General features: G+C 42.0%; 1 protein-coding gene across 9 annotated transcripts in view; it reads right to left on the reverse strand.

Annotated features, from left to right (window-relative positions):
* Positions 1-12004, reverse strand: part of LOC144026151 (teneurin-3) — a 212685-nt gene that overhangs the window by 70907 nt on the left and 129774 nt on the right. For all 9 annotated transcript variants that reach the window (XM_077532721.1, XM_077532720.1, XM_077532718.1 and 6 more), the window contains 4 exons: positions 9860-10074; positions 2862-3072; positions 1647-1748; positions 741-935 (listed from right to left, as the gene is read on the reverse strand). In XM_077532721.1, the coding sequence (XP_077388847.1) occupies positions 741-935; positions 1647-1748; positions 2862-3072; positions 9860-10074 (723 nt within the window). The remainder of the gene's footprint in view (positions 1-740; positions 936-1646; positions 1749-2861; positions 3073-9859; positions 10075-12004) is intronic.

The following is a 12004-nucleotide window of genomic DNA, read 5'->3' on the forward strand; positions in this document are numbered from 1 at the left end:
TATAAATACGAAGTACTGTATAATAAAATTAAAAAATTAAAAATGATATTTACCAAGAGACATAAATAAGTTTAATAGATTAGCCAACAACGGGTTTCTCGCTCAACCTACGCTTCAGCCATCCATGGGCCATTCACCAACAAACTACAAAAGCCAATAAAAACAACGTCCTTTCCATCTTCCCTTCAAAGGCAAACGTTCATTCATTCAATTGCTTCGCGCATGCGAGGTCGCTAACCCGTGCATGTAAATCTGAGCCGATAATTGCCTTTGGCCAGCGCGCAGGTCGATACCTTTAAACGCGGCCAAGCGCACCGACCCTGAGAGAGAAAGGAATTCTTTCATTCTTAAATGACGCCATTGATTGATTGATCGGAACGGGCGATTGCGAAACCCGGCGATTGTTAAGCCCATTAGCTGCCCGAGTTAATTTATTCACAGGGCGTCAATAACAACATACGGCGCATTATGTGCTCGGCCGACTTGAAAACACCTTACAAAGATTTTGTGTCCACGCGAGCAGTGTTTATATATTTAATATTATTCTAAGCCACAATAACATAATGCACATAATGTGGTGTGTGTGTGTGTGTTGTGTGAGTGTTTGCATGTGAGCCGAGGTCGACAGCAGCATGCATTCATGTGTTTTACTGTTCTCCATGGCTGTAAAAATGAATAAAAAAAAAATCACAATAGACAAGTATATACATTCGCTCAATGTAGTGGGGGGAAACTATCACCTTGTTCGCAGTTGCTTCCTCTCCAGCCGGTGTTGCACACGCAGTTTCCCGCCACGCACACCCCGTGGCCCCCGCACTGAGGGTCCACGCACTGGCCCGAGGCCACGTCACACTCGGTGCCCTTCCAGCCACTGTAGCACTGACAGCGCCCCCTAGTGTACTGGCCGTTCCCGCTGCACAGGACAGGGCAGGCAGCTAGGAGATGAAAAAAAAAAAGTAAGAATACTAATTTCAAAGTAAAATTAATGCAGTATAGCACATTACTATAGAATAGTATCGTTGATTCACCACATAATGATAATTTAGTAGGAAATCCTATAAAATAAAACCCATAACATTGTGGTATTGATTAATTTTCAACAACGTGAAACTAAAGAGTCTTATTCTCCAAAACTTTTCTAGCATCCCGTTTCCCAAATGATTGTTGAAAGAGCTACTTTTACTACTAATTAATACTAACTAAATTACTACAGCTGATCGGCTGGATCAGGATTGGATGATATTTTGCATTTCATGCAAAATCGGCGATAGGCTCAAACGTCTTAATTTGACAATCAATGATGTCATTGATCGGCTCTGCGAAATAAGTTATTCCATGTTATAGTGAAAGGGATACTTGACTCATTGAGCCAATTTCAGCAGAAAAAAAGTAACTATTTTGTCCGGGATGAATTTGGTAACTTCATTATTTTTCATGTACAATTAATATCTTTAAATACAAATTTTTCCACTTGCTGTCGACTGGTGATGACATCACCTGTGCTGAGGAGGTAGGTAACGACCAATCATGAAAATAGTATATATATATATATATATATATATATATATATATATATATATATATATATATATATATATATATATGTATGCACACGCGCGCACACACACTTAAAAGTGGATAATTACCTCTGGAACAGTACGGCCCGATGAATCCCGGGAAGCAGTGACAGGAGCCCGCCATGCACTCGCCGTTCCCGTAGCAGTTGTGTGCGCACTCGGTGACAGACTCTGCGGGAAGTCAGACTATTAATAACGCATCACGCCGCTGTCACCCTGCCGCAAATCTGGGGGAGATGGCTTTTAAAGTAACTTTTTGACAAGTGCACATTTCACCACGAGACCGTGCCCCATCCACCGCCCCCCCACCAAGCATCCCTTATTTGTGTAAAAGGCAAAGGCAACGTGTATCCATTCCACTAAGGTTTAAGCCTCCGTAACGTGTCTGCCGCCATCCGTCAAAAAGCCACAAAAAGCATTTTTAAATTAGAGCAAATAATTCAATTTCCTCAACATGTTCACCCTGTCTTCCCTACTTTTTTTTTATCCATCGTCTCCTACTTTTTTTTATCCTCCTATCGCGGCCCAACGGCCTGATGATCAAGCCGAGTGGAGCAATCTCCCGAGTGTTTTAAGTCCTCTCCGACTTGAAGTTAATCTGACACATTCTACAGGGTAAGAACCGGTGCTCGCTCGACAGACTCCCAAAAGGCCGTCGTTTTGATAAGTGTGAAGAGGGCAAACATTTTTATTTTATTTTTTTAGCAGGTTATTACTCTGGATTGTTTTGGATGTTCCGATTATATTGGATGTTCTTTTTAGCTGGAGGTGGACCCGGCAATTTCCGCTAGGCCCGTCGATACTTTCACATTTGGGAGGGCCCAATCGATGAAAGTCTTCCCCCCGAAGGAAATAGAAGGAAAAAAAAAATGTAATCTCCAACCTTTTTCTAAAGCCTACAAGTTGTTTGGCTTGGACGAATCAATGCCCATGCATGGCTTTTATTACAGCACGGCAGCCAACGATCAGCGATTCTCCAAAGAACAAGCCCGTCTTGCCTGCAAGGTTGCAGAAAAGTCTGAAAGATCGACTTGTTTGTGAGATGGGTGGAATTTTTCTTCTCGTCTTAATCTAGTTGGTTTGTGTTTCGTCATGCAGGTGAAGCCAGAAAAGCTGCGTTTACTCAACAATCAAATAGACAGGGTTGAGTTTTTCTTTTTCTTTTGTTTGCTAAAAAGTTAAGCTTCACTGAAACTATTGTGGAATATCCACCTCTGATTAAATAGTCATATTGTTCATTCTTTTTGATCGGATCGGTGATCAGTTTCTTTCAATCAGTCCTACCCTGGATGATGGTGTTGTAGGAAACTGCCTCTATGCTGCGTCCATCGTTGTAGAAAGCCAGATGCCACACCCCGGTGTCAAGGTACTGGATGAACCCCGCCTGGTGGACCACCACCTGGTGTTCCGGGCGTGCTCCCCTCTCTGGCTCGCTCGGGGCACGGTGTTCGTTGGCAATAAGCCGGCTGCCGTCCAGGAGCTCCACAAAGTCGTACTGTGGAAAAACACAAACAACAGATGACATGCAACACAGTGTTAACATGCAAGGGATTGTTTTGACTACACAGGTGTATGATTGTTATGGCAAAAGACGGCTTTAATATGCCTCCCATAATCTCAATATCAACACATAGCCTTGCCACATTGTCAATATGAGCAAGTGTTTGCTTTGACGACATGGAGGGTTGAGTGGCAGGCCACCCATAACTTTAACTCATTTGCTCCCAAAAACGTATAAATATGTGTTATTTTAAATATTACCAATGTCCCAAAGACTTATTTATACGTGTTTTGTTGTTGTTGTTGTGGTTGTTGTTGTTTTTGAGGCGGTGGGGTTATGTTTTTTATGTTCGAGCATACAAGGGCTTTGAAGGCTGATGCATCCTCTGAACTGAAGAGAAGGGAGCGGTTGAAGCAATGGTAGTTATTACAAAAACGGCCAGCAGGTGGCAACAGAGTATACGAGATCAACCAGGGCCATGTTGCAACAAGCTGTTTTCCCCAACAGATTTGTGAATAATAATGAAACTTAGCTATAGTCTAATGCTAATTGCAGCAAAACAGAAACAGATAAAAATATACTTTGTTGTCCTGATGAAAGGAGAGACTCTAATCTTTCTTTTGGTAGGTTCCAAGTTTTTATAGCAATAGAACACAATATTCTGTGAGCCTAGCAAATCAGTCAAAATCCAGTAAAACAGCCGGGAGCGAAGGGGATTGCTTCTGTGAAAATGGCTGGGAGTGAATGAGTTAATAGAAACAACCTTTAACATGCCATAAAAGAACTACTAAAATGAATGACCATTTTCACCACGCAAGTTAGATGTTGTTTTAATGCTTCACATAATCTAAACATTCCATATAAGTCGTACATTTATACTGCATAACCAATTATGGTAGCATAATTCTTGCAACTTTATTTGACAGTGTTTAAATTGCTGCCCGTGAAGCACAGTTGTATCTCACTTTGGCACAAAGCCTTGTAAGATCTGCCTGTAGCTGCCTTTTGTTTTTGTTTTTTGCTTTGTTTGTAGATTAAAGACAACAAAAGACAAATTCAATAGATGATTTCTCACTTACAAAAACATCACTGCATTTACTTTCTCATATTGGGTTTTGGGCACGGAAATCCAATGCTTAAGCATAATGTTGATTTTACTGTCGGTGAGTATTAGAAGTGAGTTGCTGCACTAAAAGGGGAAGAAAAAAAACAATCCCTCTCCGTCTATATTGGCTTTGGAACATAATTATATTTCTTATATTTGCATGAAAATCAAAGCGTAATTGGGTTATACGCCCGAGTTTGCAGATGGCTAATAAAGTTTATATTTGTTTTAAATATGCAAATGATCCGGTAGATGCTGAGTAGTTAATGATATAAAAATGGATTAATTGAATTTATTGATGATAATTCTGCCATTTAAAGAAATAAGAAAAGACATATAACTTTTTAATGCGGCAAAGCAGGGGTCTAAATGTACTTTCTCCCCCCACAAACAAACATCGACTTACAAGACAAACAAGGCGTAATTCCCGCCTGGCAAAATAATTGAAGAGGTGCATCCGCACTCACAGCACCCGCTGAACAGCTGGACCTCATTTGGACCTAAACTGTGCAGCACGGAAGAAAACAACGCGTCCCCCAGACAGGCTAATGGGTACAGCGAAACACAGCAGATGCAGGCACGAGGATTCCCTGGTTTAAGACATTGCAAGTTACACACAGACTAACCGAGCCTCTGGTGCAAACTTGTCTTTGAAACGGGGAACTGAGGGGAAGCTTGTGATGCATACAAATTGTCACAGTTTTTTTTTTCTTTTTTGAGGGGGGGAAGAGCGCTCGGATTGGATGATAGCGGGGTTAGCAACAACACCAGAGAAAATAAAACTAAAGGTTGACTTGACGTGCAAACATCCCACTGAAGATGACTCGATACCAGATGATGAAAACCTGCAATGGACACTGATGCTACATAAGGTGTACCCTCTTAAAATAAAGTACATTGGGGTGAACTGATTGTTGACAAATTACACTAGCACTACATTTCAACCTTGAAAACAAAACATTGACTTTCGACTGGGAAAGTTCACGTGTTCGAAATGAATCCTTGGAGTCCAATAATGGGACAGAAATTGACTAGCACTGGAAGCCAATTCCTGACAGCATTATTAAACATGGAAACAAGAGGAATGAGCCTTCATTTGGTTTGTTATGTAAAACCCATGCAATCCATATACTTCCAAGTCTGGCCAGCGGGATGCAGATACAGAAACTTCTGAGAATAGGAGAAGGAAGTGAGTCAGAAAAGCATCTCAGTGTTGGTTGTGTGGAAAATCCAAGGAAGGTACAATATATGTGGTTAAGTAGGAAAAACATTTTTCAGATTTGCTTGTTTTACAGAAAGACAATAGAACCATGAGCAAGTTCAGGTGGTCATCAGAAAAGCTCCGGACCAATGTTCATAAAATGGAGGCGGTTAGCCAAACCAAACTATAACCCTAACCTTGATTTCCGAATCCCAACTGTAGCACAATACTACCAAAAGCCCAAATCATACACTAAATCAACACTCCATAACATATCATAACAACATATCCATAACCCTAATTTAAATCCATCAATCCTGACCCTAACACCAGGGGGCGTGTTTAGTCACTCTCCACTCTTTTGTCACTCTCCACAGCATCTTGACTCCATCCTCCTCACCTGACAGTGACAGCAGTGCTTCTGCTGATACCAAGATTGTCTGAATTTTGTTGCCGGTGATGTTCATGGTTATTATGTTCATATGTGGCATAGGTGGACTTATGCCGCTTTTCTACTAGACACGAAACGGCATCGAGTCGGCCTTGGTCGCGTTTCCATTTGACTTTTTCGGGGCCAAGAGGTTACAATGGATCTGCCATTTCGAACCATCTTGGAAATGGTTCTGCAGCGCCGGTCGTCTGGGGCAGAGCGGGGCCGTGTCGTCACTGTCATCTGATTGGCCGACAGCGATGCAGCAAGCAACTATATGGCACACACCCACCGACTGTCACCGTCATAAGAATACAGTATATACAATAAACATAACAATGATTTACAACAAGGCTGAACTATATTTACAATTTAATATGTAGCCTACCTGTGGATGGAATTTTAATGATTGTGGTAAAAAAAATAATATAAGTTCATAAAAAATCACGAGTACACACCACTCGCCGGGTTGTGGTTTCCTTTTCACATGAATGAGAGCTCGAACCACAACCCGGAGCCCCGTCGCTCCCCTGGCCAATGGTGATGGCTCCCCGCCTCGGGGAATGACGGCTTTGTTGGCTGTTGGAGGGTTTCAGACGCTGGACGGTGAGGTTGATGAGCCGCTGACTCGGAGAGGCGGCCAAATGAATGACACACTGAGCTCTCCATTCATTATGAATGAGCGCTTACGGTGAGCTTCGTGTGACAGTTGTGAAATCATGATCGCAATATTTCATCCATAGCAGTCGAAATGTAAACAATGTTGGCGTAAACATGTAATTCATATTTTAAATCCCAGCAAAAACAGTGGCTACGAATTGCCACTTGTGAAATGCTATGGAAGAACCTCATACACTGTGTGCAATTGAGGTCGTCTGGTGTCGTGCCGGGACTCGCGGTGTAGTGTGGGTCTAGTGGAAATGTGGCTTAAGTCAACCCTACACACTAACCATAACACCCTCAACTCTAACCCAAACGAAAAACCTAACCACAACCTTACTCTGGTAGAATACACCATATAACTAAAGTTTCATCTTGGACAAATTTAAACTTTTGACAATTTTCAAAGTGTTCTCACAACAAAGTAACGCTATGCTGCATCAACAAGCATATTTCTTTAAGACATACTAAACCACGAGCCTTAGAACTATCGAACAACCATCCTGTTGGCACCATCAAACAATCAGTTTCAAACATGCTGCTTTGCCTCCCAGTAGAAAATAATGAATATGGATTTAAATGGATTTCTTTCTAGGGAATGCAACAAACAAGGACCTTGGCAACCATTTTCTTTTTTGGCTTACTTTCGTGCCGCGCAGGTAAAGTCGACCCTTTGATTGCAGCATGGGGTAGGGGGGGCGAGGTAAGGGGGCTGGGTGGATGTTATTAACCCGGCGGACGTTGGCTTCTTTGTGCGAAGGGGAAGCAATAATACAGTCCAATCCTACATAGCTTAGAGCCTTCCGGTCGAGTGCATCCATCTCGTTGAGGTTGCTTGAACCCCTTCTAAGCTCATCTCGGGCCAACAATAGTGGTGACATTAGGCGTAGGAAGTCAGAGGACAAACACAACTTCAGATTGAGTGACCTGCTACAAATTCTCCGGGAAAACAGCCCAACAAAAGTCCATTTTTTCTCCCCCTCTGGTTTGTTTTCTTTGTACGGCCGCAGACAGGGACTCAATAGCATGAGGACAAGGTCTATATTTGACAAGAGGCGTAAAAGCTGTTACTCGTAAATGTTGTCTCCCCTTTGCTGGCTGTGAATGGGACGCTCAATATCGCCGGCCGGGCTCTTTCATGCTCAGTTGAGTAAATGCATTGATCTGCGGCTGAATGCAGCTCAGAGGCGGCCGCGATTGACACGGCGACCGGCGTTGACACAAAAGGGGTCGTCTTGTTAATTACTCCGCTTTCCTCTTTGATTTTCCAGTTTTTTTCTCTCTTTTTTTTTCTTCTATCTGTCACTTTAAAAGTGCAGTCCCACTCACCTGTGTGACCAACTCTGACACTCTCCTCTGCACTTGGGTGAAACCTCACCCTTATCTCTTAACCCCTATTCTCTAACTCGATTAAACCCTAATCTTAACCCTAACCATTTAAACTTGAGCTGTCAAACGATTCAATTTTTTAATCAGATTAATCACATCTTATAATTTTGAGTAATCAGGATTAATCTCTTTATTTAAAAAGGCTTTTTATTAATATTTTTTGTCTGCCAAATTTAAAGAACACCCGTTCTATGTTAATTCTTTCGACATTTAATGTTATGAGGACGTCTTCAACATTTTTTGATCCACTGCACACGCTCATCCTCCTCTTTTTTTAATCAGTTAATGACGCCTAATTTAAAATGGGGAAAAAAAATGACCCCTATAGTTTGACATGAACAAATATTCTGAATGTCATAAGCAAACATTTATTAAATGCTTTACTTTAATGCATGTAGTTATGTTTATTGGTCAAACATAACCTGTGCTACGTTTAACCTAACCATCCGCTGTCAGCTAAAGAATCATCTGCGGTGAAAAATTAATTGTATGATTAATCTGTGTTAATACATGATTAATGCAATATTTTTGTGATTAATTAATTAGTTAATGATTTAACCTTGACAGCACTAATTTAAACCTAACATAACCTCTCATTTTAAATCAACCAACCCCTAACTCTGGTTTCTTACCTCCCTAGTTTAGATTTTTATTCAGTTAAGTTGTTTGCCTCGCTCCTCCCATAATCACAAACCCTACCTAGCATTAACCCTTATCCCCTAAACCTAACTTTAACTACCCAAATGTTCTAACCCTATCCAATTGTCTTGTTCAATACTCCCCTTTACTATTTTCTACTTCCCCGTCTCTTCTTTCACCCAAACCACGTAAATCTCATTTCCCAACACCCGAAACAAAAACCCCTAACCAAAATCCTTCAATATCATGAACCTAACCTTAGGCCTTACCGTCTTGTTAATTAGCCTCCTACCATTTTAACATTTGTTGAGATTCTTTCCTACTCTTTGACCTTAAAAATACAATCCATCTCACCTGCGTGACCAACACAGCTCTCCTCCTCTGCACTCGAGTGAAGTGCTTCTTCATTGGGACGGAATGTCAACAAGGTGAGGCTAAGAGCTTTTTTTTTTTTTTGCACGTCGGGAATTCACCAATGTCATTCAAGAGACACGTTGGAACATTTTGGAAACACATGAGCGGGCAAATGGCCGACACGTAAGAGACAGTGAAAGATGTGTGTGAGGTAAATCAGAGTAAAAGCTAAAGAAAAATCAATTTACTCAGTCAAAGTGAATGTCCTTAAAATCTATATAATGCTTGTGGATATTGATAGCATTGATTGGGTTTTTCATTCTCAGTACAACCCACAAACATTCACGGTGTCAGATACATTGATTTGAAAGAAATGTGAAAGTCCAATTCTAAAATTACCGTAATCATCAAACCCTAACCTTAGCTCGTACCTGAACCTAACCCTTGTGCACTCAATAGTATTCTACGTCTATTACTGAACCTAACCCTCTAAAAGAACCCCCAAAACCAGTGCTAAACCCCTAACTCTTACTGTAACCTTAACACCCTAACTCCTGAACTCTGTCACCCCTAAACTGAACCTCCTATCCATAACTCTTAACTTCCAAACTCTCAAAACCCGTTAAACTCTGTTCCTAATCCTAATCAAAAAGCTCTCACCGTTGTCTCTGAAATCAAGGGATCTGTCACTGATGTCTCTATAATAACTTCGTCATCATTTCTGAATGACCGATATCAAATGATAGATGTCATCACAGCTCACTTGAATTGAGCATTTTTCAAATCGACATTCGTGGCACAGCATGGCAAACTTGCGCAGCAGCAGCAGCAGCAGCAGCAGCAGCACATACACAATTGCTCAACAGCACACTGCTCTGTGCTAAGTGCAGTGTGAAAAAAACCTCATCCCCCTAAACTTTAGTTTTAATGCCATGGTCAAATTCAGCAAATTACCTTACGCTGTAACAATAACCACAACCCAAGTAAAAGCTGAAGTCCTTACCTGCGTGTGAGATGGTGCAAGACCCTTGCGCCCATAAACACCTATCAGGGCATTCTTCTGCACCGAGATGTTGAATTTGAGGAAGCGTGGCTTGTCCACGCTGACCTGGGAACGCCAGAACACGCCCGGTGGAACACTTTGGCCCGCACTCTTTCCGACATCCACGGGTCCCGTGTCCACAGAATTGTTCTCCTGGTGGAGAACGCTTGCCCTTCCTGAGGGGACAGAAACAGAATAGTTGCTATTACTACTTTTGGCAGAACTCAGACAGCATGCAATTTCTAGGCAAGATTAGCAGTTTCAGCTCAATTGTTACGTGCAGTGCTTGCTAAGGAGCGGTCTTATAAATGACCAGTAAATTTCCCAGCTTCAGAGTAAGGGTTGTACAGACATTACTACTCCACAATGATGTTTACAGCGTGATGTTGACTAGTCGTTGGTCACGTTTTTAGCTTGAGGAGGCTGCAGGACGGTGGCTGACTGGTTAGCACGTCCGCCTCCCAGTACTGAGGAGTCGGGTTCAAGTCCAGGCTCCGGCCTTCCTGGGTGGAGTTAGCATGTTCTCCCCGTGCCTGCGTGGGTCTTCTCTGGGCTCTCCGGTCTCCTCCCACATTCCAAAGACATGCATGGCAGGTTAATTGGGCGCTCCGAATTGTCCTGAGGTGTGCTTGTGAGTGTGGATGGTTGTTCGTCTCTGTGCGCCCTGCGATTGGCTGACAACCAGTCTAGGGTGCCGAAAGCGAGCTGAGATAGGCTCCAGCACCCCCCGCGACCCTTGTGAGAAAAAAGTGATCAAAAATTGATGGATGGTTGGAGGCTGCAGGAGCAGTGAAAGGGGAAATGACAGGCTCGAGCAGTATTTTGAACAACTGTTATATTACCAATATGTTTTTATTTTGAAGGCCAGAGTTTAGCTACCGGTTAGCACTAATGATGCCCCAGTGTTGGCAAGCAGACCAGGAGAGCTGTTATTGCCTGCAGTTGTAAATGAAAAATATCAAATAGGAAGGAGAGCAAGGAATTATTCTACTACACACAAATAGGTCCGTGATTATTTGCAAATGCTAAAAATTCCCACTGTGCAGAAACATTTGCGGTGGTGGATCAAAAAGATAGGACAGGTTTTCCCGTTCAACCACGCTGTACAAACTTTACCTGGCTGTCTCAGCAGCAAGCACACCAACCGGGAGGATTTTTTTTTTCTCTCGGCTGGAAATATAATCACGCAACAGCTGGTGAACCTTCACGGAGCCCAAGTCGATACTCTTGTGTTTTCTGAGGTGCATGCTTTGCATTCAGTGTATGAGCTGTTCGGTGCCGGTGAATACAGATCATTGCAAAGCATTCCCTTCTCCTGTGACATTTTAAAAATGATATTACTGTGCTGAAAATATCTACTTAACGTCAACAAGACTGCCGCCACATTAGTGGCAACTTAAAAAAAATTCACACCGGGCAACCCCTACAAGAAAACCAAAATGGTTTCTGAGAATAGTGGAGTGAAAATTTGTCCATAGACCGAAAAAACTACAGAGGATAATGTGTTGAACCCTATTGCTAACCAAAACAGCAGCATGTGACCAGTAATACAAATGCAAGTGTGGGTTTGAATTTCCATCACATTAATAAAGTTGTTTTTGTTATGTGGAGACACTGTTTTTAGCGATGGTTAGAATTACAGCAGTTGTGGTCGCTCAACAATGTTCTCTATCTGTATTTATTACTTAGAATTGCTCCACCCAGTCTTCCTTGTTCTTGCCATTTCTTTTTTTTTTCTTTAATATTGCTTCTTTTTTTTTCAATAGGCACTGTCATATGGCCACTCCACAATCTTGTGTGTCCATATTTATGTCATTTAAGCTATGCCACTTTTTTGCTTTGCTCAGTCTGCCTTGGTTTTTTTTTTGGGTGCTTTTTTTTTTTTTTTTTTTTTTTTTTAACTAGTAGCATATGGTCATTCCACAATGTTGTGTGCATATGTGGACCTGCACATATACTTGTTCCACCAATCTCTCTTATAATAGTGCCATTCACACTAGTAGAAAGTGACGTGAGCGCGCTCAATAATGTTGCGTTCTTATGCTCTGCCCCCTCGCACCCAGTCGGTCTCTCCCAATTTTTTTCTCTTTAGTAGTTGCTTTTTTC

This window comes from Festucalex cinctus, chromosome 9 (genome assembly GCF_051991245.1).
Source record: "Festucalex cinctus isolate MCC-2025b chromosome 9, RoL_Fcin_1.0, whole genome shotgun sequence".
In the NCBI taxonomy this organism is placed as follows: Eukaryota; Metazoa; Chordata; class Actinopteri; order Syngnathiformes; family Syngnathidae; genus Festucalex; species Festucalex cinctus.